This window comes from Misgurnus anguillicaudatus, chromosome 10 (genome assembly GCF_027580225.2).
Source record: "Misgurnus anguillicaudatus chromosome 10, ASM2758022v2, whole genome shotgun sequence".
Classification (NCBI taxonomy): domain Eukaryota; kingdom Metazoa; phylum Chordata; class Actinopteri; order Cypriniformes; family Cobitidae; genus Misgurnus; species Misgurnus anguillicaudatus.
In genome coordinates, this window is record NC_073346.2 from 28,021,441 (window position 1) to 28,047,500 (window position 26,060).

General features: G+C 38.9%; 1 protein-coding gene across 8 annotated transcripts in view; it reads right to left on the reverse strand.

The window, feature by feature from the left end:
- The window catches only part of phactr4b (phosphatase and actin regulator 4b), a 52,209-nt gene continuing 26,149 nt past the window's right edge, over positions 1–26,060 (reverse strand). For 5 of the 8 annotated variants that reach the window (XM_073872298.1, XM_073872301.1, XM_073872299.1 and 2 more), the window contains 13 exons: positions 20,351–20,518; positions 17,522–17,602; positions 15,827–16,270; positions 12,383–12,781; positions 7,668–7,799; positions 5,514–6,024; positions 5,143–5,432; positions 4,577–4,757; positions 4,352–4,407; positions 3,936–4,002; positions 1,702–1,834; positions 1,461–1,537; positions 1–1,356 (listed from right to left, as the gene is read on the reverse strand). In XM_073872298.1, the coding sequence (XP_073728399.1) occupies positions 1,341–1,356; positions 1,461–1,537; positions 1,702–1,834; positions 3,936–4,002; positions 4,352–4,407; positions 4,577–4,757; positions 5,143–5,432; positions 5,514–6,024; positions 7,668–7,799; positions 12,383–12,781; positions 15,827–16,270; positions 17,522–17,602; positions 20,351–20,518 (2,555 nt within the window). In that variant the 3' untranslated portion in view covers positions 1–1,340. Of the gene's footprint in view, positions 1,357–1,460; positions 1,538–1,701; positions 1,835–3,935; positions 4,003–4,351; positions 4,408–4,576; positions 4,758–5,142; positions 5,433–5,513; positions 6,025–7,667; positions 7,800–12,382; positions 12,782–15,826; positions 16,271–17,521; positions 17,603–20,350; positions 20,519–23,204; positions 23,801–26,060 lie in introns of those variants that run through there. The other 3 variants (XM_073872297.1, XM_073872302.1, XM_073872303.1) reach the window with 3 other exon arrangements.

A 26,060-nucleotide genomic window follows, 5' to 3' on the forward strand; every position in this document is an offset into this window, starting at 1 on the left:
TATTGGTAAGCATTTTAATTTAGATTTAGGTGTTTACATCTAAAAAGCAAATTTACTGTCATTTTCTAAAAGTTCACATATAATTAAAAAGCATGAACAGACAACACTACATTAACACGGAACAGGTACATTCTGCTCCCATCGTTGTAGTGTTGAATAATACACTAATAATTTTGTGCTTAAAAAAATAGTAACCTATATGAGTTTCAATATATTTAAAATACTTTTCAAAATAAAAGGAAGACAAGATATACACAAAGAGTCAGTTTCATCTACAGAATGGATCTGTACAGCAGAGCAATTTCTAATATCCTACTGGCCAAAAACAATACTAAAATTGCAAAAATTAAAGGAGTTCCTGCCGCAGTAACAACCCTGTCAGCCACACGTAAGAAAAGCGATGTCAGTGCATGCCCGCTCTAAATTCTTCCCTAAAATGTTTAGAATAAATATTCAGAAAATCCTTCTTATGTAGAAATAAACACGATTTGGGCACTTTCAAATTGAAATGGCTTGACCTCATATTTACTTAAAAGAAATGTGTACATGACCATACATTGCAGTTTTACTGTAGATCAATAGTGTGATATGCAATGTTTATATAACAGCTCATATATTTGAGGAACAAAAAGTATGTGGAAAATCTGCAACTATGTCTTGAATATAGACGGCCATAAAATTAAAATAAAACCTTAAAGTTTCTAACATTAAACATTTTTTTGAAAACTTCAGTCTAGGAGAAAATAACAGCAGCCTATACAAACATATACAAATACACAATAACGTCCAGACTTGCAGTTCTGCTGTCCACGCTTCCTGCTAAGCTCAGTAACTAACACTTACTGTAGTATTACTGTATTTATTATTGTCACATCATTATTATTACTATTATTTTTAACTTTGTTACACTTCCCTGAAAGGAATTAAAATTTGTCCTATGAAGTAACAGCACAAAAGAGTCGTTCAGAGAACAGACAAAAAAAAGTGACGTATCAGCCAATGAGAGCAGAGTAACGTCTACCATTGGCACAGGTAACACTTCACGCATCCTCTATGAGTCCTTCATCGTCTCTCTGTATTGGCACGTGGGTCCCCCAAAGTCTAGGGGAAATACAGCATCTGTCCCCCAGAGGTCCTTCCTCCCAACCTGAATGTATAGTCGGTGGGTAGAGAACTAGGAAGCAGTTGCATTTTGTTGATCTTATTTGAATGCACCAAGTGCATCCGAGTACATTCAGTAATATTAAAAGCAATCCGTAAGGAAGCGCTCCTCATCAGAATGGTTCTTCCCCAAGTTCCACCGGCATTTAAGTGCTTCATTTTCCAGTTCAAATCTGACATTAAGGACGATGGAATCTAGTAACGATAAAGTACAAAATCAAGACAAAACAAATAGATGCTTTGCTACGAGAAATGGTATGAGAAAAATAATCATTTTTATCTGTAAGTAACAAATTTACCTTGTGTAAATTCTGCTGTCCTCATGCACTTCCATTTCAGAGCTCTTAAACTCATTGAGCTCTTTACGAATAGCAGCCTAAAATACAGTTTATAGTTGGTTTAAATAGAACATCAGATGAAAAGGTGTTAATTCTACTGTACTACCAACTATTGTACTAATACATTATTTGTAAAAATTTATACCAAATACAAAATACGATCTTTGTAAATGAAGTCAAACATGTAGTTTTGCAGTTTTACCTTGTCTGCAGGAGTAAGTTTGGTCCATGGCTTATCAGCACGACGGTCATAGTCCTGGGCGCTTGTGACCTCCACATACTCATGAAAACGCAAGATTTTTCGGGCCTGCAGTTCAGCCACGGTTGGCCGTTGACTCAGCTGAGGGATAACAACAAAGACAGACCATTTGTAAAGTGAGAAATGCTATACAGTATGGAGCTTTTTCTTGCCACGTTAGATTTAAAGGCACAATATGCAAGATGTCTGCATTAAAAAACTAAAACTTACATATTAAATATGTATACTAATATTATCCCAAATGTTTTCAACAATATTTGAAATGAGAGAATTTGACTTCCAATGCCGTCATGTACACATTATCCTAGGTTTCTGCTTTACTGCGAAAGAAATCATAGATGTGTTTGATTTCATGGAGCGCTCTGCAGACCGATTAGCGTATGACATTATACTATCACGAGAGGGATCCAAAAGCAGTACTATCACAAGATGTCACACGCTTTTTGATCTGCACAGTGTCGCATGTGTAAGAATTATTGTAGTATCTAGCACACCACTCTATTGTTGATTCTATCAAGCCACTTTGTTGGATTACATATTACATAACGGTTATAAAACCAGTTCATTACATCATCCACGAACATGATTTTTTTGAGTCCATTGAACCGATTTACAATCAGCAGTGGAGGTAAAAACTACATCTCCCATCAATCCATGCTCCTTCATGTTTTGTATAGCGACCTCTAGTGGTGAAAATTACATATTGTTCCTCTAACTACAGTTAGGAATAATCTTCACATTTCTTTTAAAATTAACCTTAAAGGGATAGTTCACCCAAAAATGTCATCATTTACTCACTCTCATGTTGTTGTATGGAATTCTTTGTTCTGATGAACACAAAGGAAGATATTTTGAGGAATGTTTGTAACCAAACTATTTGTGGGCCCCATTCACTTTCATAGTAGGAAAAAATAATAATATGAATGTGAATGGGGCCCATAAACCGGTTTATTATGAACATTCCTCAAAATATCTTCATTTGTGTTCATGAGAACAAAGAAATGTATACAGGTTTGAAACAACACGAGAGTGAGTAAATGATGACAGAATTAAATTTTTTAAGTAAACTATCCTTTTAACAATTCAGGGTTCCTACACAATTTTCATTTCAAAATTCCATACTTTTCCAGACTCCAAATTCCAGACTTCCCTACAGATTTTTCCGACCATATTTAACTTATTCTGATAAATTTTTTAAAATTTAAATGCTAACAAGAATGAAACATTATAAACATTTAGTATTGGTGTTTTTGCCTTTTATTAGGATAGGAAAGTAGCTAGACAGGAAGTGAGCGGGATGGGACAGGACTCCCGAAGCACAACAGCACTACATGGCGACGCTACATGGAATGCTATCGGCACCAACAAGTATGTTACACTCTGAGTCAAAACCTCTATGTAGGCTATCATGTTAAATTGTAAATTAAAAAAAAAATTGTAGCTACTGTTGCTTGTACAAGTCAATTACCACCTAATCCAGTCAAGTTCAAAGCCCAGCATTTTATTAAAACTGCAATGCCAAAACAGTGTTATGTTACTCATATTTGTAATTTGGTTAATTTAAATAACTGTTAACCTCTACAGAAACAGAATGGATGTTTATGTACAATTAATCAGAAAATCTGAAAATAAAGCTAAAGTCAAATGACAATGCTTAATTGGCTGTTAGGTAAAGCAAACTTGAAAAGACTGTATAAACAATAGGATAATTATAAATAAAATATTTAGAAATTCTATATTGAAATATTGCCTTTGGTGACCTTAACAAACAAAATGCTAAATCAGTCAATTGATGAAAATCAGTACATTTTTTAAAGAGTTATTAATTTACCCAAAAATCAAATTTCTATCATTTACTTACCCTCATGTCATTTTAAACTAATAAGATCAAGTGTAAAAACGATCTTTTGGCAGTGCTGGCAGACTGATCCAAACGCCATGAAAAAAATGATTGTATATATTATATATATTTATTTATTATACACATTTAGAAATTCTTAATTTTATATTTAGAAAAACAAATAAGGACAATAGTCTGGAAACTTAAATAGTTTTCCATATTTTGCTTTACTTTCCCATTCTTTTCAGACCTGGAAATTACTCAAATCAAATTCCATACTTTTTTCAAACCCTGTAGGAACCCTGTACTGGCAATCCATTGAAATGTAAACTTAAATCTCAGCTTTCTGGTGAGTCTGCGCTTGATCTCTCTGACTTCTGCTTGTCTGTCTGCTTCATTTTTAGCTAGAAACATCATAAATAACAGCAATTAGGCTGATTCAAATGCAAATTTTAAAATGAAATGCAATAAAAATGGACAAAGCAGTCTGGATTTATATCCCATTTGTATAGCTGGAATAACACAAGCTTATATTAGTGAGTAAAATTATCATTGATCCCTTCTGGCAAGTTAACCAGTAGCCTACAGATGAAATACGCGTTTCATATTCATTAATACACAGAGGGAACGAGTCAATGAACAAGAATAAATAAGTAACAGAGAAATAATAGTGAAACAAATGAAGCGAGAACCAAGAGCGGACCGGGAGGGAAAATCAAATCACAATAAAATCACTAAAATTAGGCAATTTACGTTGGAGAATGTTCCTCTGTTCCAACTCCTCAGCAGTGGGTCTTTGGCTCAGTCGTCTACAGAAAAAAATACAAATTTATTATCATTATAAGATTGTAAATGTGATATAACATCGATTTTAAATTCAAATTCAGTCTACTATCATATGTTAAAAGGCCTACATGCTGAGTTCTTATAGCATCTGTTTATTTGGGATTAAGTGCGTATGGCTGTAAGGGTCATTACCGTGTGAGTGCGGTACCAATCTGTGTGCGGATGGCCTCCCACTGTTCTTTGCTCTGCCACGACAGACTCGTGTGCTCCCCTCTGGCCTGCCTCTCCGGAGCCTGTCTGTCTGGAGCACAGGGCCGACTGCTCAACTTCAGTGCCAATGTGTCCTTCCTCTTTACCCTGCTGGCCAGGGCACCTGCGGTGAGCACATACAAATGAATTCATGAGCTCTGGCTCTCGATTACACGAGCAGATGTCCGATCGTACAATTTTATATCATGATATCATGATATAAACACAGGCGGGGAGAAAGCCTACTGTAAATGCACATACACAAATGTATTTTATGTGTGAATAATGGATCGAATAACATTTCATATAAGCTGAGCTTTAGGAGAGCTATTCCTAAAGCACAAATGACACAATCAACGAGAATCAATCACAGCCAATCAAAACATACTTTGGCGTAGGATTGTTTTTTTGGACCAATGAGATTCACTATGGGTGAGTCTACTTGACGGAAGTAAAAAAACAGGTGACAAGCGTGGTCTACTATTGTTGGAAAATAGCATTTGACATACTTGGTGGACTGTCATCTTCATCATCTTCATCTGACTCATCATCCTTGTAGAGCACTGGCCCGTCCGAGTCGCTCTCCCCTGGTTGATGATCTTCCTCATCATCCTCTTCCTCGCTGCTAGTGTTTCCTTCAGGGATGATGCTGACGCTCGGATCCCCCACCAGACACCTGCGGCTACGTGGCTCGAGTTCTGGTTGTGACTGCGGAGATGGCAGGTGATCACGAGAACGTTCATCTTCATCATCCTCCTCCTCTTCATCATCATCATCATCTGAATAGTCATCATCATCGCTGAGCAGATTAAAATACGGTTAATTTCGACACATATAAGACTCGTCTATGATGTCTCAAAGCCAATCAAATTACACTTACAGTTTGAGAGGCTGAATGGTGACTGGCAGTGGCCTGCTGCCCTGGTACTCCGGTGGCGTCTCGAACAACAACGAGTGGGCTCGCTGGGAACTGTCTGGGTGTGGGAGGGCGGGTCCCGGGCTGCTCAGCGCCCTCTGGATCATGATGTGCAAGGGAACAGGGGCTTGGCGAACAGGTGGTTCCTCCGGTGGGCTTGGGGGGTCAAAGTGGACGGGTAGAGGTTGTGGTAGGGGGTACGGGTAAGAGTGCTGGTGGAGAAGATGATGGGTGTGTGCCCGTGGAGGGGAAGGGGGGATGTGCGTGGGGAGGGGTGGGGAAGGGGGAGGTGGAGGCAGCTGGTAGCCCCCAGGGATGTTGGCCCTCATGTCCTCGGACAGAATGGAGGGAAGAGAGGAGATGGTGAGGGGAGAGTCCTCTGCATTGCGTTTGGTGACGGGTGTTGTTCTCTTCGGGGGCATGGGGGGCGAGGGCTTGACTGGTAATAGGCTGGTACCTCCTTGTGATAGTTCAGCTATAAAATATTATGCATTAAAACATGATAAGGGTAAGTTATTCTAAAAAAAAAATGTTTGTGTGTACATTTAAAACATTTAAATCTATACATTATAAAATATTTACGAAGCTATAAATGAAAATTGAATTTGTTTGGAAACATGAAATGCTAATAAAACTAACAAATTAGTACTAATATTAAAGGGGACATTTCACAAGACTTTTTTAAGATGTAAAAAAAATTATTTGGTGTCCCCACGGTACATATGTAAAGTTCTAGCTCAATATACTATATATAGATAATTTATTATAGCATGTTAAAATTGCCACTTTGTAGGTGTGAGCAAAAATGGGTGTGTCCTGTTAAATGCAAATGAGCTGATCTCTGCACTATATAACATGGCTGTAGTTGGATAGTGCAGATTAAGGGGCGGTATTATTCCCTTCTGACATCACAAGGGGAGCCAGATTTTAATGACATATTTTTTCACATGCTTGCAGAGAATGGTTTACAAAAACTAAGTTACTGGGTTGATCTTTTTAAAATTTTCTAGGTTGATACAAGCAACGGGACCCAATTATAGCACTTAAACATGGAAAAAGTCTGATTTTCATGATATGTCCCCTTTAAAGTATTAAGTAACTAATGTGTTATTATTGTACAAGTATGTAACTTTTTTTGTTTTTCCAAACAAATTTTGTTTCGTGCATAGATTTTACAGATTTATATATTATTATTACTTAGTACCAATATAAGGGAAAGTTCACTTAAAAAGATTGTCAGTCATTAACAACACCTCCTTTTGCAACATACATTTTTATTTAGGGTGATCTATACCTTTTAATACAGAAGGTCACATTTAAAATAATTAAGTCTCAAGATACGTAACGTGTTACTAAACATCAACTAGCTCAAACTATAAAAAAAACACTAAAAGCAAGCAACAAGTTTATTGACAAAAAGTCATGTGACTGCTAAATTAATGCATTTAGAAGACCGTATCACATGATCTCTACACAGATCTGCCATGAAGATAATGTACGTTTAATGAGGTAAAGCAGCCAAACATTATGTACAAGCAGCATAAATAAAGCTAAAGAAGCAAATTGCATGTTTAAACATGCTAAGCCCTGTTGCGCTACCTTTAGGTAAAGAGATTGGTTGGCGCTTTACAAATCAAATGCATGAGTTTTCCCTAAAGCTGTAGCCATTCTGCACCTAATGGGGTGGATTGGATTTATTTCCCCCCTGATCTCACAGCTGTCTGTTGAGCAACTGTTGGCTTATACAAAACATCTATTGTTGTGCAACATCTGCTTTGGCACGATAGGGCATTTCCTTCAGCGGTGACTACGATCAGCTGAATTTCACAGGGGGTGAGTTAGCGGTTTAAGCACCTGTTAATAGTGTGCCAATGTGCTAACTGCGACAGCTTCAGTGCCAGAAACATGCAGCGAGGGTGCATTTGAGAAATTTAGGAAGAAAAGGTAGAGAACAGACAAGAAATAAAGCAAGCAAGGCCGCATTAGGTCACACTCTCAGGCGATGCTAAAGACATGCTACACTGGAGGTGAGGAAGATGAGGCGGGCACAAAGAGTGGCAGGCGATGGACGTAAAAGACACCGGCAGCCTTGGCGACAGGCCTGGCCTTGACGTTTACCTGTGCGCATGCCTCCTGCCCGCCGGCAGAGGTATACAGGCAGTGACAGGTAGACGTCATAGTCGCCTTCACGCTTCCAACAGGACCAGTATAGAGGGAACTCGCTGCCATCACCCCCCTGCAGGGTGGAGGCTGACGGGGGACAAAAAACACAGCTCCTGGACGTCAAACCTCACAAGAACAATACTTTTACAAAGCACAGACGACTTATTCCTCTAAATGACTGTAAATGTCACATGGATGTGCGCAATGAAGAAACTGCACACAACGAGTTTTTACATGGATGTACTATAGAAGCAGATAAAGCTCTAGATACATCCAGATCCACATTTGGCTGAGATATATACACAACCACATCTTAAAAACAGACTCCACACATAACTTGAGAATGCTGATGTAAGCATGATTGTTGCAGGATCAATTCAGCTTTACCTGACCAATTTGGCATTTGAATGCAAAGATATGATGACATTTAATGTTAAAGTCCATGTAAAATCAATTTAAACCTTATTGTTGATACACGGACTGTGAACTATGTAGTACTGAATTGTAGAGTCGGATCGTTAAGCAGTTCTTCACCATTTCAGAGTTGAAGATTTTTTGGGGGCGGGCCTGAAATAATGGCTCGATGATGCCCCGAAGCCTCCGAACATAGCCACGCCCATAACACTATAGCACTAGAGTACATTAGCATAAGCGAATCAACTGCTTAATCCCGAGCTGGCAGGATTCCCACGAGTGGGCGTGGTTTCAGTGTTTACCCCAACGTTTCAGAGCAGATAATCCAGCTTATTTTTCCAAAATTTTGATAACTTATTTTATTTACTTGTCGTGTTTTTAGCATTTAAAGAGCACCTATTGTCCGATTCACGTTCCTTTGGTGTGTACATGTGTATTAATACATGTTAACGATATGCAAAAGGTACATATTTCCAAAGTAAACGATGACGTGAGTATGGCATGACACAGGCCAATCACAACATACAGATTAGCTGGCCAATCAGGACAGAGATTTTCAAATCCGTGCATTTCAGAAAGAGAGTGAAATCTGGAGCTACAAAAATGTATAGTATGTGGAAAATAATATGTTTTTTAACCATAAACCACGCGACCACAATGTATTATATCAAATTCACAAAATAATGTTGTTTTTTAGCAATGAAATAGGTGCTCTTTAAATTTGAGTGGTTAATAACACAACAAACTCGGAACACATATTTAATATCGTGTTAAGCAGACACAACATCTAGATATTCTATGATGAATAAATTATATTCTACTTTATGACTAAAGTTAATGACCCACTTAACCATTATTCCATAGGTGTTAACGCATTTACATAACCGGGAGCTACTGGTGGAAGGATAGCTTTTGCTCCAGAAGTACAACGCACAAGTATAAAAAGTGAACTTTTGTTTACCCTCAGCGATGATTGGGCAAAACATGCCGCTGCCTAAAGTGATAAATATTAAGCGTGAACTGTCACATGCAATCTCAATAAATCACCTCTATTCCATTTCTAAGTGATAAGATTTCAGCAACAAGTCAATAGCTGTGACATCGCCTCTTGTTACAGAGGTGTTTTGAGATGTTATGTGGGCAGCTGACTCAACAATCATCCATGATTAGCAACAGCATGAAATAAACATGTTGTATAGGGTTCCTGAAGTGCCACTGTACTCCAGAGTTTACCTCCAACCTTTAAAAAAAATCTAAAATCAAGCCATTTGTCTGGAATCGCCTACTTCTATACTAGAGTATATGCTAAAAGCATGTGAACTGTACAGTATTGTCCGAAACCTCAGTGTGCAAAAAGAGGATGTCAGAAATTTCCCCCATGATTTTAAAGCTCACATTACACACGCTGTTTCTGCATTTCTGATGTTAATCTGGAATACCAGAGTAGTATTACATCCTTTATATCTCTGAATAGTCTTTAGTTTAATCAGATTTATAAAAGAAAGATTAGCTTTACCGAATCTTTCCGATAACGTATTAAAAATTAAGGAGGAGTTACTACCGCGGGAGGAGCGAGTACGAGTCATGCTACACTATACAACACTGTTTAACTTGTGATTCACTAAATGTTTGTCTCATTTATATAATATGCACGCGCCTATTTCCAACATAACACAAGGTCTTACTTACTGCATGCAACTCATGACCCGGTTGAGACTTTTCAATGAAATCCAGCGCATCAAACACACACGCAAAACTCCGCTGCTACCCCTGATAATAAACTATATCCATTGTTTCCATAAGGCTGTCTTTCTTCTCCTTACATCCACAAAACACACTTCTTCATTCATACCATTGTTGAAATTAAAGCTGTCGCGTAATGTGATGTTTGTAAGTTCTAGCGTCTCCCGCTGATTGACGGGTGGGTGGGGTTTTCCGGGGGAACTGCCCATAAAAATAAGTGATACGTATAGAAACCCCTGAAACGTCAGCTGGACCCGTATTTGGAAAAAACTTTCCGAAACTTGTACGAACCCTGGCGAAGTGCATTCGGCACAGAAATAACACACACTCTGTAACACGCATGTTTAGCATGAGGAAACAACTCTTATACAGTGTTAATAAGTCAGAATGCTAGAAATACCATTGAACCACCCCTTTAAAATATGCACAAATGGACACTTTTCTATCCCATAAGGTTGTAGGAACTGAGGAGCTGACAAATTCAGCAAGTTAATAGATTAAAAATACAGGAAAACTGTGTTGTATATAGACGTTTTTTTTCGGATGCATGCATGTCGACGCGTCTGACCTGAGGTTTAGTTGGTTGTGTGAGGTTGTTAAATAATGCCTGCAAAATTATAAAGCTCAAAGTTCAATGCCAAGCGATATATTTTCTTTAACACAATTCACTTTCCAAAGACTACAGAGAACGGACGGTTTGGACTACAGCCCTTTACTTCCGGAAAAATTACGTCAATATTAAGAGTTTTTGACTAATCTCCACCCACAGGAATACACCAGTCGCCAGCTAAGCTAAGCTGCGGTCCAATCACAACACACTAAACCAGCTACACAATCAGAACTCGTTACGTATTTCTGAAGGAGGGACTTTACAGAACAAGGAAGACATCAGCCTGTTTTTAGGACAGTGAAAACAGTGATATACAGATAAGTAAATTGTGTGCAAAATACTGAATTTTTTTAACACATGAATCATGAACACAAGTTATATTGGGCACCGTAAACACAATCAAAGCTTCAAAAACACAGGAAGAACAGGACCTTTAACTTCCAGTCTCTGCTTGTTTACTGGTCTGGCTAACGACTAAACTGATCTCTGGAACAAATACCTTGTGGAAAATAAAACTGTTTTTTTCCTAAAGACGAGAGTAGACAGTGCTCCCGTAAAGGGGACTTAGTAACATTGCTGTAACATTTACGGAATGCGTCCTGTGAGAACAAAAGGCAGAAACAATGTAGTAAGGGGTGTGCTGTAGTGCCGCACGTGTCATCGCAACAAGACGTTACCGTTCAGACCATAGACTGTAAAAAAGATGGACGACGCGACGTCGCCTCCCTCCATTGTAATACATTGAAGCCCAAAATGTCCGACCATGGCGCCGCCATGTTACGTAAAACCGTCAGTTTGGAGCCAAGGCATGCGCAGAAGGAATCGTCCGTGGAGCCAGAGGCAGAGCCGCGGTATCAAACTTCCGCCAAAACGCTCGCACGACCAATTCAACCACGCCAATCATAACGACACGCCCCATTTCTATAGCATCAAACTACTAGCTAAAATTAAAATGATCACAAAAATGAACACTTGAACATATATCAGTGTGATAACAACTACTTGAAAGGACCAAAACCATCTTTCGGAAACTTTTATTGGAAGTGTAAATAATTTATTTATTTAGAGCAGAGTCCCATTCCTTTGAATGAAGAGGGCGGGGTTTATGACTTGTACTGCAGCCACCCACCAGTGGGTGATCAAAGAGCCAGAGGCTTCACTTTTCAAGACTTATGAGGCACACCCGGTTCAGACGTTATCGGCACGCACAGATTCCGGAAAATCATTGGCATTGTGAATAAACCAAAATAAAACGATCGCCGGACAAATCCCGGATTAATTTCCCATGTATTTTCCGTAATCTGTGTGTGAAAGGGCTCAAGACAAATAGAACGAAACTGATATTTGTACGATATATCTACTTTTATCATGCAATAGAGCTACTGCCTGCTTTCTGCTGTACAAGACAATGATTAAAACGAGGTACAGTTCTAATAAATAAAAAACAACACGCATAAAGCACTGCAGTTCAGAAAAATGACTGACATACTCAATGGCTTGTCTAGATATGAATAATACGAGGAGGTGTAAAAGATCAGTGTTGCCTCAGTGACTAAAAAAAACTGTTATAGACACAATGACCCCATTTACACACAATGTTAACATCTGTTTTCAGTAAATAATGATGGAATGTCCGACACTTTCTCGGAAACTATGCTTTTTGCAGTTCTGCTTGTCAAAAATGACACGCTTCACCTTTAAAAATCCTCCTGTATGTAAACAGATGGTTAGTGTGGTCTGTATATTTGGGCTGTTCTTGTGTAAATGCCTGCGACTCTATGATTAACCACAAGGCTTCTACATTAGAGCTGGCACGAGGACGTGGATGAATGGTTTCTGGTAACTACATTGACTTTTATAGAGGTCATATTATATCCCGCATGACATGTTTGTGATCACTTACCTAACATGCCAGGGTTGTTGGTACGGTTGATTGGCTTGGGTGGAGGGAGAGGGGGATGTTTGGGAGGTTGAACCGGGGCGTTGCTCATAGAGGACGGCGCTGAGGAGGTGGTGAGGGGAACGACACCCTGCGTGCTGACGCCAGCCGAAGAGACATTTCGTAGAGTTTTTCCGGTTGTGCTGACAGCCGAGGAGGAGGACGAGTTGGAGGAGGCTGAGGAAGAGGAGAAAGCAGCAGCGTGGTTGTGGACAGGGGTGCGAGGCAAGCTGTTGACACCGGGTTCCTGGGGGGAGGTCAACAGCCACTTTGGGGGCATTACGGATTGTTTGGGAGGCAGGGGCTCCCGGAGCGTGTCCCTTTGAGCCTCAGAGTTAGGAACATACTGGTTGCTGTCAGACTCTATATAGGGAAAAATATATATATTCAATTATATGGCAAAGTCTTTTTAACGTGTAAAAAAACACACCGCTAAAATATGGTGTAAGAGCATGACATAGAAAGACATAATGGTATAATGATAATAAAAGTAAAAAAAGTCTACTGTTATTAATAGTAATAATACATATTAGCAATAACATAATATAAATTGCAAGTCTAATCTCTGAGAAAAGTAGTATCTTAGAAGTATTTGATGTACATGTCCATAACATAACAGGTGCTTCCAAAATTGATCTCGACTTCCAGGATTCCCTAAAGGGATAGTTCACCCAAAAATTCTGTCATTATTTTCGCATCCTTATGTTATTCTAAACCTGTATAAGGTATGCTGCTGCGTTCACACCAGCCGCATTTAAGGTGTCAAAATTGCGTCTACTGCGTCTAGTTTGCCGCTTGAACATTTTAAATGCATTTGCCAATCTAGAGCGAAGTAGACGCGTGGAAAAAGCAAGCATTTGAGGCGCGTCAGAGGCGAAATCTGCTTCTTGTGGGAGGGGCAAGTTCTATGCGGTTGTCTGTTTAATAGTTTAAAAACGGCGGGGATGCCACGGGTCGATAAACGCCACGTGACTCAAAAGTGAAATGTGTATTTACAACTTACCAGGTTGCCCAACGTCCCCACTGACACTCTTCCAAGCGAGGTCCTTTTTATTCCTGTCTCAAATTTTTCACCTCGGGCGTCAGCCGCAAATTCGTGTCAAACGCAAAATGCACAAAAAGCACCATTCGCGCCTACAATGGCAGACGCTCAATTCGCGCCATTTGCGCAAACGAGACACGCAAATGAGGCGGAATCCCGTATACACTCCCGCGATAAATGCCTCATTCGCGACGCGAGACATCCAGACGCGCGTCAACGTGTCTTCACATTGACGCCTCTACCACGGCTGGTGTAAACGCAGCATAAGATGATATTTTGATAAACGATAGTAAGGACACAATTTGTAACCATTGACTTCCATTGTATTTGTTTTTCCTACTATGGAAGTCAATGGATACTGTCAACTGTGTGACTACCATCATTTATCAAAATAATCTTCTTTTGTGTTGATCAGAAAAATAAATTCATACAGATTTAGATCAAAAAATTAAAGAATTTTTTATTTTTTGGTGAACTATCCCTTTAAGCTAGAAGTATAGTTCAGTTTAAACGCATATGCTAGCGTCCACATAGTGTATGCAAATGTGCAAATTTCATCATCAGAATAGTGCGTGCACACCGCCGGATTTGGTAACCGCTCATACTTTGTACACGTAGGTCAGGAGAGAATGGTCAAGATAATGTATATAGGCCAGGACAGGCATTGCATTTTGTCGCAATGTGCATGAGTCGAAAGTCTATGTACACGTAGGAGTCAAATACACTGGCTTTGTACTGTGCACGTACATTCACATATACATAAAAACAAACTATACTTCTTTTTTACTGTCCACAGTGACCATATATAAGATTTAGTACAATTTTATCACAACCATTGCTTTTCATATCAGTTCTGGTCCACTAAAATCAAGATTTTATCATAGATTAAATTTTTGATCTGACTGCTGTGAATATGTGTTATGCATTCAAATGAGTAAAGAAATCTGATTGTTCAGCAGACGGTTTAAAGGATCCATCTTAGCCGTCTGATGAAGTAAAAGTCTAGTACGTCGGAAAGCTTTCTTTAATCTGTCCATCAGCTGCTCCATTCCCACAAAATCCTCAATGCTTATGTTTTAAATTCAGTGGTATTTCTGGTAAGTATATTAATTCCAGGTGGAAGAGAGAGACAGATAAAGTGGATCTATGAGTAAAAGACTCTAAAAAAATATTCATTTGCTCATCTTGTTATAAAATGCAGGGGAGTATATTGAAATAGAGCCTGAATAATCTAAATCAGATCAGTCCTAGTGGAAGGACAAATCGGTCTCCGAAGGAAGGGTTTGGGACTAAATGATAATGTTCACTTTGAGGAGGATTGAGGTGACAGCGGTTTATTAATTAGAAAAGAGCAAGAGAATTCAGCTTAGCTGTGCTCACTTCCTAAATAAGAACCTTAGCTGGAGCAGGACCCATGGGAACACAGGCACACTGTCTCCATATGGTCCAACAGAACAGAAAATGACAAAAGTATGGCAAAAAGACAGGAAGAGTGACCCAAAATGTCTCTTGAGTTGCATTTAGGAGGTTACTACCAGGTGTAAACAGTAATGTGTCTCACCTGACCACTTATGAAGATATTATGGCGTTTTTCCATTGCATAGTACCCCACAATTTAGTTCGGGTCAGGTCACTTAATTTTGGCTTGGTTAGCATTTCCATCGAATTTAGTAACACTTCAGAGTGGGAGGGATTATAGGCATGTCGTTATATTTGCGCAGCCTACTGCTGTGAAATCATACACGTGAGAGCGTCAATGGAATGCAGTGTTTCCCATAAATTCATTTATTTCTCAGTCTGCCACAAAATCAAAATTGAACACCACCAATAAATGTTTGCACATCACGTTTATCACTACCTCTGTCTCACATGACAGTTTTTGTACAAACACCCGTGCCGTCAGTCGATGCGCTGCGCCTGATTTAAGTTGCAAAATGCTGTGCATGCAACGTTAGTATCACGAATGTGCCGCCACAAACCGCAAGTAGGGTGTTCCTGATTCTCAACATGTGGATGCTTTTCATCGCTAAAAGGGAGTTTGGGAACTTACAACAAAGCACAGATGACGACAGGTTAGCTCGAGCCAGCGCAGGCTAGCATGAAGGTAAAGCTAATCTTGCATTTAGCATAATGCTCGTCACGACTTTCGCCGATCAATCAGTGATCTACAGTGTTTTCACGTCACGTTTTAGTATCAGCTCAGTTCGCTTGGAACCCCAACCGAGGTGGTACTAAAAAAGTATTGAGTACCCAGTGAAAAAGCCCCCAAAAGTAAGCCGATCCAAACCAAACCGTGGGGTACTATGCAATGGAAAAGCGGCATTAATAAACAGAGCCATAAACAGAGAAACAAAGAAACTACACACCTCGCCGCCCTCTTCCATCCTCAACTGATGAATGCCGGGGAAGTGTCGGCTTCCAGTCCGAATCGGGGCGAGTCCTGCGCCCATCCTCAGATGGGGCTTTCATTAGCCCCGGTCTTTTATCCATATCAGGGTGTAATCGTCCTCCTTGCCAAGCCATATTCGATTTCCAGTCCTCTGTCCCCGAAGCCCAGCCGCTTCTCCTGCCTTCCCTATTTTCGTCTTGATTGGAGACCCGTGGTCCCAAAGCCCCACGATGATCCCCATCAGAAGGGGAACGGCCCCTCCTGTCATCAGGTTGTGGCAGCCAGACAGGATTGACCCTAAATTCTGATTCCGAGGGTGAATGAACTTGCTCCAGACCTCCACTAACCCCACCTCCTCCTACAGGCAAAGTGTGACCATTCTTCACATAGGGCATCTTATGGCTATGAGCCTCAACTGCTTCTGTAAAAATATAAAGTTTACAAAAATTACATTAGAAATCGCTGCAGTCAAGATGGTGATTGGTCAAAACTGTGATACAATACATAAAAGCCTAACACCTGTTCACATTGCTAATGTGTGCATTGTTGTGCAGACTTGTGAAATCCTTTTAAATGAGGTTAGGAAGAAACAATGATCAACACAAGCCTGTGGCTCTGATAAAGGTTGTTTCACCTCAAACATCTCATTGAGGTTACAAGGGCAACTCTAATATAAATAGGCCTTCAAAGCAGCTGGTATGACTTTCAAAACTTTTTGCTGCTGGGTGCAATTTGCTCTACTTTCTTGTCTTAAGAATAACGGCATGTCAGTTTCTTCCCAAATATAAACAAGACATCAAATTTAAATTTCCACACTTTGGCTGACTCAAAAAGTGCAGAATTTGTCTGACTGCTGTCACATGAAGGAAGCTGTGATGATATACAGCCTCGCTGGAGTGCGTGTCTATCTCTGTCGCGAGGATATCTGACAAGCTGACAATGTATAGCACATGTATCAAAACAGCTCCGAGGCACAGAGCAACTGTGATTCAGCAGTAATTGATGCCACACATTTTTAAATCATTCAAAATGTTTGTTTTTTTCTATAAAGCCTGAGGCCTATTTGGCAATCTCCAATTCCCATTTACAAATCACAATGAGAGTATAATAGAAGGAATATAGTGACAAATTACAGGAGCAAACCTCCGTCAGATATATATTTAGAAGTTTAGCTTTTGACCCTGTGGCATAGATAATAACGCTTTGGACACTCACTAATTTATTTGTCTACTAACGTGTCCAACAGTGTATATATATATATATATATATCACCGGAATGTTCTGTTGTCATTTTCTAAATATTAAACATTTCCATCACGTCAAATTATTTATTTTGCTCAATAACATTCTGTGGTGGAAAACATTTTAAACATTTATGTAACAATGGCAGACAACGAATCGGCAATCTGTCCATGCAAACACGCACACACGCGCACGACACAGATGCATACACACAGATGCAGACACATATTCTAGTTTCCATTAGTTGTGGGGACATTTAATAAACATACCGGTAATGGTTTTATACAGTACAAACTGTATTCTATTTCCTTCCCAAACCTCAACCCACACAAAAACTTTCTGCTATTTCAGATTTTCAAGAAACATCATAAAAACGTCCCTTCCAGGTCAACAATGTACTTGTAATGTAATGAATACCAGGTACACACACCATTCTCCGGAAGCTCTTTAAGCACTCCTTGATCTATCAGTTCCTGCCTTGGTCTTCTCATCGACATCTTTCTTTCCAAAACTGTGAGGGATACATAAACACCAAGAGATAAATTCACCACTACAGATGAAGGGTTACCACACCTTAGTTAACTTCAAATTCAATGACCTTTCAAGGACTTTCCAGATCCAATACCCTCAAAATTCAAGGAATAAATGTGGGGACACATTTAAAGTGAGAGCAAGGTTACATGGTGTTACCTTTTAAGATACATTGTTACAGTTACTTTTCGAAGGAATTTGCATTGCGTCACTGCGTTGCGTCACAGCAGTGACACTTTGGGGACACCTCCAGGGGTAAGTGCGTCTTAATGACAAAGAGAGGGTGATGTGGGAGCCAAAAAAGTATATTGCAATAACCCCAGTCACACAGACCTTTGGTCACAGAAAATACCCGTAAAATTGCCAGACAAGTGTCTGTGTGAACACAAACTCATCCCGTTAATCTTCTGGGATCGTTGCCGGAAAGAGGACCTAGTCAGATACACGGAAAACCCTCTGTGTGAACAAGAAGCCGAAACAATGCCGTAATGGGCATGTCGTAGTGAGGACGCATGCATCATCACAACAAAAGTTATGGTTCAGCTCCTTAAAACGAGAGTTAACATGCATTTAAACATTCACCAACAGAAATGTTGCAAACTAGATTGAAGCAGTTATCAGGAAATGAAAAATGAGACGCATAAACAATGATGCACGTGCCGTAGTGAGGACGCACGTGTCATGGCAACATGAAGTTGGTTTAACTCTTTAAAATGAGGGATTTACAACATTCACGATGAGAAATGTCAGCAAACTGGACTTAAGCAGATATCAGGTAAGTTAGCTCGTCACTTACTGCGTTGAAACAGAGATCATTCAGCAGCATAAAAGAATATCGCGTCACGTGCTCATTTGAGTCAAAATAAACAAAAAATACCCGGGCGCCATCCCAACAAGATATATCGTTCAGCTCCTCAAAATGCGGGTTTTAAACGCATATAAACAATCACGATGAAAAATGTCTGAAAACTGGATTAAAGCAGAGATCAGGGAGCTCGTCAAATATCCACTCTGAAGCTGAGATCATTCACCAGCATAGAACTGTGCGTTCATGCGCTTCTTTATAGTCTTATCATAAACAAAAATGCATGCAAGTGGTTTCTGGAGAGAGAAATAATAAATAATGTGCAAACTTCAGACGCTGCGTAGAAGAGAGGGCAAGACTTTCAACAGGTCACGTGTCTTTCCGGGACCATCAGATGCCGGGTAATCATGGCAGTGTGAATGAACAAAAGTCTAACGATTCCGGAAAAATCCAGGATGCATTTTACGTGTATTTTCCGGAATGTCTGTGTGAAAAGGGCTTATCTCAAATATTGCCAAAGACGGCGTTACAGGGACGCAGGAAGTATGGCAAGGGAGACGCAGCGTCTAGTTCCCTCCTCAGGGAACAACAGTTACATACGTAACCCGAGACGTTTTCATGTGTCAAACACAACGATGCAAAAAAGCATTTTGGTATCAACATTCCCATACAGAAGATATAAGCATTTAAAAGTGAACAGTTTAGCACGTGTGCTTAAAAATATCTGATGTTAAAAAGATATTATCCTACACTACACAGGGAATATGGATTTTTTTTCCCAGAAAACTTCTTGCACAAAATAGATTCAAGCACTTTCAATGACCTGTATCAATTCAATTCAATTTTATTTATATAGCGCTTTTCACAATACTTAATTGTTTCAAAGCAGCTTTACATTAATAGAAGCAGTAAAAGCACAGAAAAACAACAGATAGCACAACATAATACACGATAGCATAAGCAGTCAAATTTGCTGCGGCTATGACTCGACATTAAGCGAGCGTATTACTAATGTAACGTCTAGAAGAGGAAGCTAAGTTAAGCCCAAGAAGGCTGCCTCCCCGGGGTAAAAAAACCCCTAGGAGAAAAAAACCCCCGGGCTGTTTAGCCGAGGAAATAAAAAAAGTCCTAGGAGGGAAAAACCCTTGGGAGATATATATGTATATACACACATAAACGGATAAGAAGATTAAGCGGGTTCTGTCGGTGATCGTTGGTCAGGCATCAGCTGGGCATCAATGTATCGATGTATGTATATTTTTAAAAACTTTCCAGACCCTTTAATTTTTTTACCCAAATTCACAAACTTTCAAGGATTTCCCGTGGGAACCCTGCAGATGGCCAATTCTTCATTTTAAAGTCAACGTTTTTCGTGATCCCTTTATGTAATCTTTAGTTGGTGTGTAAGGTTGCTGTTAGTGCATCAATAATGCCTACAAAATTATAAAGCTCAAAGTTCAATAAATTGTGTGAAAAATAATGCTTTTTTAGACCAAACATGAACAGATGTCATATTGGGCACCGTAAACACAATCAAGGCTTCGAAAACACAGGAAAAACGGAACCTTTATATCACTAATATAACCCCTGGCACATCTTCGGCAAAAACCTTAAAAGAATAATACATTCAGATTTTTAGATTTAGGCTAAAGCCATTTTTTAAACTGTTGTGGGTTTACCTTTTTTTACTTTGTCTTAATGTCCAATATAAAATCTAGATCTAAAAGCCAAGTTATATGCAGACTAATGAATACTGAAATTTAATTGTTCATGTACCTCTAACAATATATGAGAAAGCTCAAAACAACATTTATATTGGCAAAGGAAAGAAAACAAACATTAACGTGTGATCTAAGAAAAAGGAAAGGTTGCAGTAACACAAATATTTTCCTACAAACACATAACAAATACAGAACAAAGGACCTTCTGAAGTTTCCTGAAACCTCTCGCTGCTTTTCTTCTTTCTCCACTTCCAGGGTTTGAAGATCTTCCCGAGGGTGGAGAACTTGCCCTTGCGTTTAGGGGGTGGGGTGCCATCCCCCGGTGTACCCCCTTCGCTCCCTGTCGTGCTGTGCTGATGGTCACCTTCATCTGGTGAAGAGACAGAGAATTAGAGTCCTGGCTGATCAGCCAATCACAGGGCAGATAACTGATTTATGACCAAAGCTATGGCTTTAAAGTTTAAACCATATGGAATATTGCACAAGTCATGAAATCTTTGTACTTTAATATTACAAAATATTTATATCGGGTTACTTGTGCCCTAATTTTGTTTAGAACAAAGGCAAGCTTTTCTCATTGCTTAACATTCATTTCAACATTTTACTTTTAATAACCAAGAGAACCAAGGGTTTACATAACTCAATATGTCCTGATGTGATGCATTTGCATAATATGCATGCATAAAGTTTCTGCACAATAGATACACTATATCATACAGCGCCATCAAATGTTAACAAAACACATGCTTTACTACAAACATGCTGTCACTTATGCATTTACAGAGCAGCTGCGTCTTCGCATGTGTGCTGGCTTGGGCCCAAAGACGCCCTAATGCAAAAACACTTGACACCACAGCCCTTCTCCAACCTCAATATCAAAACATTATAAACTGCTGATGCTCACAAGAGTCACTGTTGTCTTAAACCCCAACGCAGTGTTTTCTGCCAGCTCTCGTAAGAAGGCAAACGGTCCCCTATAACTGACCCAATCTCAGCGTGTTGAGCTGGACGGGAGCCACTGTTTCCCCATGTTACACACTCACATTCCTCTCAAACCAGCTCACCGCCAAGAGACTCATAATCTCACATCTCTGGCCAGCTGAGGTGGGTGCTGAATGTGGCTTTGAACTTTCGGTTCGGCTGGGCCTTAATGTACTCTTTGTATGCTAAATTGTGGCAGATCAATATATTATGCCAATATTTGGAATTATTACATTTGTGGATTGTGTGAGGTGGAAGATACACGAAGACTGCATGGTAAGTAGTAATAATAATAATAATATATTTGAATTCATATATTTTTATTAGAGCTGTCAAAATTAACGTTAATAACGCGTTAACGTAAATTCATTTTAACACCACTTATTTTTTAACTCACGATTTCTGTTTGACCCTTGACCTAGCCGGTTGTTGAGACGCAGCTTTAGACAGTAAATAGTCATCAAACGTCTAAAATGATATTTATTTGTATGTTTTCTTAAATGCCTAATTTAATACAAATGATGTGTGTCCATCCACTTGCACGTTTGAGGTTTTGGTTTCAGTTTTAAAACATGCAGGAATTAAAAAATAAAGTGCAGGACTTGCTTTATGTTAAAGGGGACATATCATGAAAATCTGCCTGTGTTCATGTTTAAGTACTTTAATTGGGTCCCCACCCAGTGCTTCTAGCAACCTAGAAAATTTAAAAAAAGAACAACCCAGTAACTTAGTTTTGGTAAACCATTCTCTGCAAGCATGTGAAAAAATAGGTCATTGAAATTTGGCTCCCCTGGTGATGTCAGAAGGGGATAATACCGCCCTTTAATCTGCAATGTCCAACCACGGCACTGACATTTAGTGCATTTGCATTTTAAAGGACACACTGGGCAGATCAAAGATTTATTTGACATCTTAAAGTCTTGTGAAATTTCCCCTTTAAAATAGTTATTAATAGAGATAAAGTTCTTGATTGATGTTTAAAGAGTTATAAACTCTTTCCCCGCAGCGTTTTTTAAAAAAAGTTGCCAGCCAGCGCCAGCATTTTTCATGATTTTCACAAAAGTTTAATGCCTTCCAGAAAATGTTCTTCTTTAAATATATCAACAAATAATATTTCAAATAAAAGAACTGACCCCTCTGCTTTCAAAAAAAAAAAAACGTTTAATCCTACCTTCATTAATTCTCTTTTTATCACCTCTCAAATATGGGTAGGTTTATTCAAAAACACCCAATTTTGAGCAAAAAGCTGAGATAATTCCATTTTTGTAAAGGACTTTTGATAGAGATATTTCACGTGAGGCGTTACTTCCGGGTTGTATAAGTTGCGGAAGTGTGCCACCTGGTGGATAATAGCGGTATTGCTATTTTTTCATTGAACGTCGCGCTGCTACTGTGGTTACACGCGAGGATACTGCCTAACACAGGTCTGCACGTGTGTTTGCACGTCAAAGCAGGCGACGACGCAGAAGTATGTATGAAAACTGAAGCGTAGCCTACGCCGTCATGGCTACCCCGCAGGACGTACGCCCTTCATGTGTTCAAGTCTGTTTTGATGCTAAGCTAACAGTCGGCAACTGAACACAGAATGCACAATAAATGTACTTTAAGCAATAATCTGTATGTTTCACGTCAATTAGCATTAAATCGGCCTCATATCAACCAATCAGCTAAATTGCTTTTGGAACAATGAGTTTGTTAAAAATTAGCTTGTAAAGAATTTCTAAATCAATATGTAATGTTCCTTACCTTACTTATGAGGTAAATAGCCGCGTAATAAGCAGGATAATGTACAGGCAGCCGGTGATAGCTTAGCTGATTACTGTCGGGGCTTATTTCTGTGATAACAACTGGCTGCCTATACATTATCCCTACTTAAAAGAGTAGCAATACACTGTTATAACGGGACTGATATTTGTAGTGGTTAATATTGACAGACACTATTAAACGAAATTCTGAAAAAATTTTTTTTATGAATGTTAGTAAAAAAGATTAACATTTATAATTTTGTTAAAAGGCTGCAATAGTTCCCAGTCCCCACTACTTCACCACAAAAAAGTCTGGATGAATCAATCTACCTGGACTCCAGCTGCCATGGCAACTTGTTTGAAAGCAGCAAGCCATAGAGGTGTACACACGCGTTTCCGCTTGTTGTCTTCAGCAAGGGAGTGATAAACAAACCACCAGAATTGAGAGCACAGAAAGTCAACTATTATTCCTACAACGAAGACTCAAAGTTCCTTCAACACATGGGATGTGTAAAAGCTGAAGTATGGCTGCCTAGTTGTATCCATAAAAAAATAATAATTTAAATAAACCACCAGCAGATATCCACAATCAGAGCCTGAAAACTCAGCCGTAGCGTACACCCAGTAGCTCAGTCTTTGTAAAAACAATCAATCACAGAATGACGCACATCCACCAAGTTTGCTGAGAAAACAGACCAGCGCGTTATGTAGATATCACCCAGCTGCATTACACTTGAACACCAGAAGCCCAAGCGGAGATATTAGCCATTAATGGACCAACCATCAACCAGCGGTTAGATCAGTGAACTGGATGAAAACAGATCCGGAAGACATGGCTTTAAATGAAACCGTGTAGCTAAAGATGCCACTTAGTGCGCAGGGTGTTTAAAGACCGATCTGTGTTGAAGCTGTGCGTTAATGGCAGGGAGAGATTCACATTGCCTCGGACAACTGAGGGGGGATGAGGCCTAGGAAACAGAGGGAGGAAACGGCACTCCACCCTGATCCTGAAACAGGGAGGGAGTAGGGAAGAGAGCAAGAGAACATAGAGGACCCCCTCCCACTGTCCACAGCTGTGTGAAAGAGAAACAAAAGAATATAAAAATAAAATTACACTAATTTGCAGAATAATGCGGTTATGCAGAATGACTCGCTAATCATTTTTTAAAAATGAATGACTATTGTATCATTATGCTGGTTTTACTGATTCGTATGGGTAAAGGGAGTTTATGTACGGGTGTGAGGGGCAAAAACTAATGTGTGGGGTTAGTTGTAACATGGACTGTTTACATTGTTACAGCGTTTTGTTTTTCTGATATTTTTTCGACGCTGCCAAAAGCCATATCCAGCAAATTATTGGAAATGTATAATGTTTTTCCAGAGTGTTATTAATGAACAAATGTTTTGGTGGCATGAAAGTAAATATTTTCATCACATGTTTTTCCCGGTTTCTAAGTTGGGTGTGTAAGATACCACTTTTTGGTGGGCTTGAAAATATTTTGACCCAGCGGGGTTAATTGTAACGCTGTGTTACAACAAACCCCTCAGCACTTACGATATGAAAACTGCTAACATTAGCGTAATTTTTGCCGTTGTTTTAAATAGGCTACACACAAATGATTGCTGGCTGCCAACAAAATAAATGTGCCTGTCTTATTAAAAATCGTGTCAAATTTATTTTGTTCATTTCTTTAATATTAATTAAATAAGGTCATGTCAAAGATTGAAATCATAATGAAATAAATTGCAAAAATGTTAAAAAAGGGCTGTATGAATGAATACAGTGTGGATACTTGTCTATTATAGACAGATATATAAACAATATCCACTTCAAGTATATAGACAAAATAGAATTGAAATATTTGCCTGAAAACGTAATTTTTAGCAAGTGTTACAACTAACCCCCTGCCTGTTACAATTAACCCCACCTATGGGGGTAAGTTATAACGTTTGCACTTTTGTCATGTTTGGTATAATTGTCCAAGAATGGTAAGTACTAGAAACAAACTTGAAATGTTCATTTGTAGCAGAAATGTGTGTGTATTGCTTGTGTAAATATAGAATTAATCAAATGCACATTTTTTTTAATGATTGAGCCAAAACCAAAAAGTGTTAGGTTGTGCCCCGCTCTCCCCTACATAATTTTTTTCAATACAATTATATCTTATTTGTACAAACTCTTCATATATATATATGAAGAGTTTGGTTCCAAAACGCAATAAACGCCATGTTTGAAAAAAAAACGAGTTACTGCCAAAATCAGTATTATATCAGGTCAGTAGTTAAAAGTAAATTCTTAATTTTACGCAAAATCCAATATCCGCCGTGTTATTCTGTCATCTTTTCTCCCATTTTTCCCAAAATGCGATAAACGCCAGTCCTCCTTTTTTACAGAACGCAATAAATCCATTCCTAAAATTACAGCCCACCAGTCACGCAATGTAAACAAACAATGGCGGCGCGCTGAGTACACGGAGTCCTAATTTTTCTCATCTACTTTGTACTTCGTGATCAACAAACAAAACAAAATTATACTTTAATAGCATTGCTAAACCTGTGATGGTTTTCTGTGATGGGAAAGAAACGTAAGCCATCAACATGTAATAATTTCCGCGAGAGGCACTCGGGTGCTTGTTCTCCCGACAGCATCAATTAGCTTCTCATGCTAAAACATTGACCCCAGAGGATCTTATGAAAACTTTACATTATTTGACTCAAAGTCAACGAAAATCGAGCAGGACCAAAACATTTTACAGCTGATCGCTGTGAAAAATTTAAAGAGACGAAGTCAAGTATAACCGCAGCAATGACAGTGATTTTAATATAACAAAGTAAGTGTTTTGGTTAATGTCATTAATGTTTATTTTTTTAATCATTGTATACCACTAGTCAACTAAATAAATATAAAATGGTAAAGATGAATGCACATTTATACATTGCTTTAATAGATTTATAGCATTTTGAAATAAAAAAACTGTCATGGATTTATTGCATTTTGTGGAAAAAAGAATTTGTTTTTATAATAAATCTTTGAAATCAAGTTATAGATTTGAATTTTTTATGTTTTTATAACCTAAAGATGCTATGTGAAAGTTTGTAACAGAAAATAGTGGTTTTCATCTTGTCACTTTCTTGGTATAGAAAACACGTTTTTACCGAAATCAAAATGGATTTATTGTGTTTTGG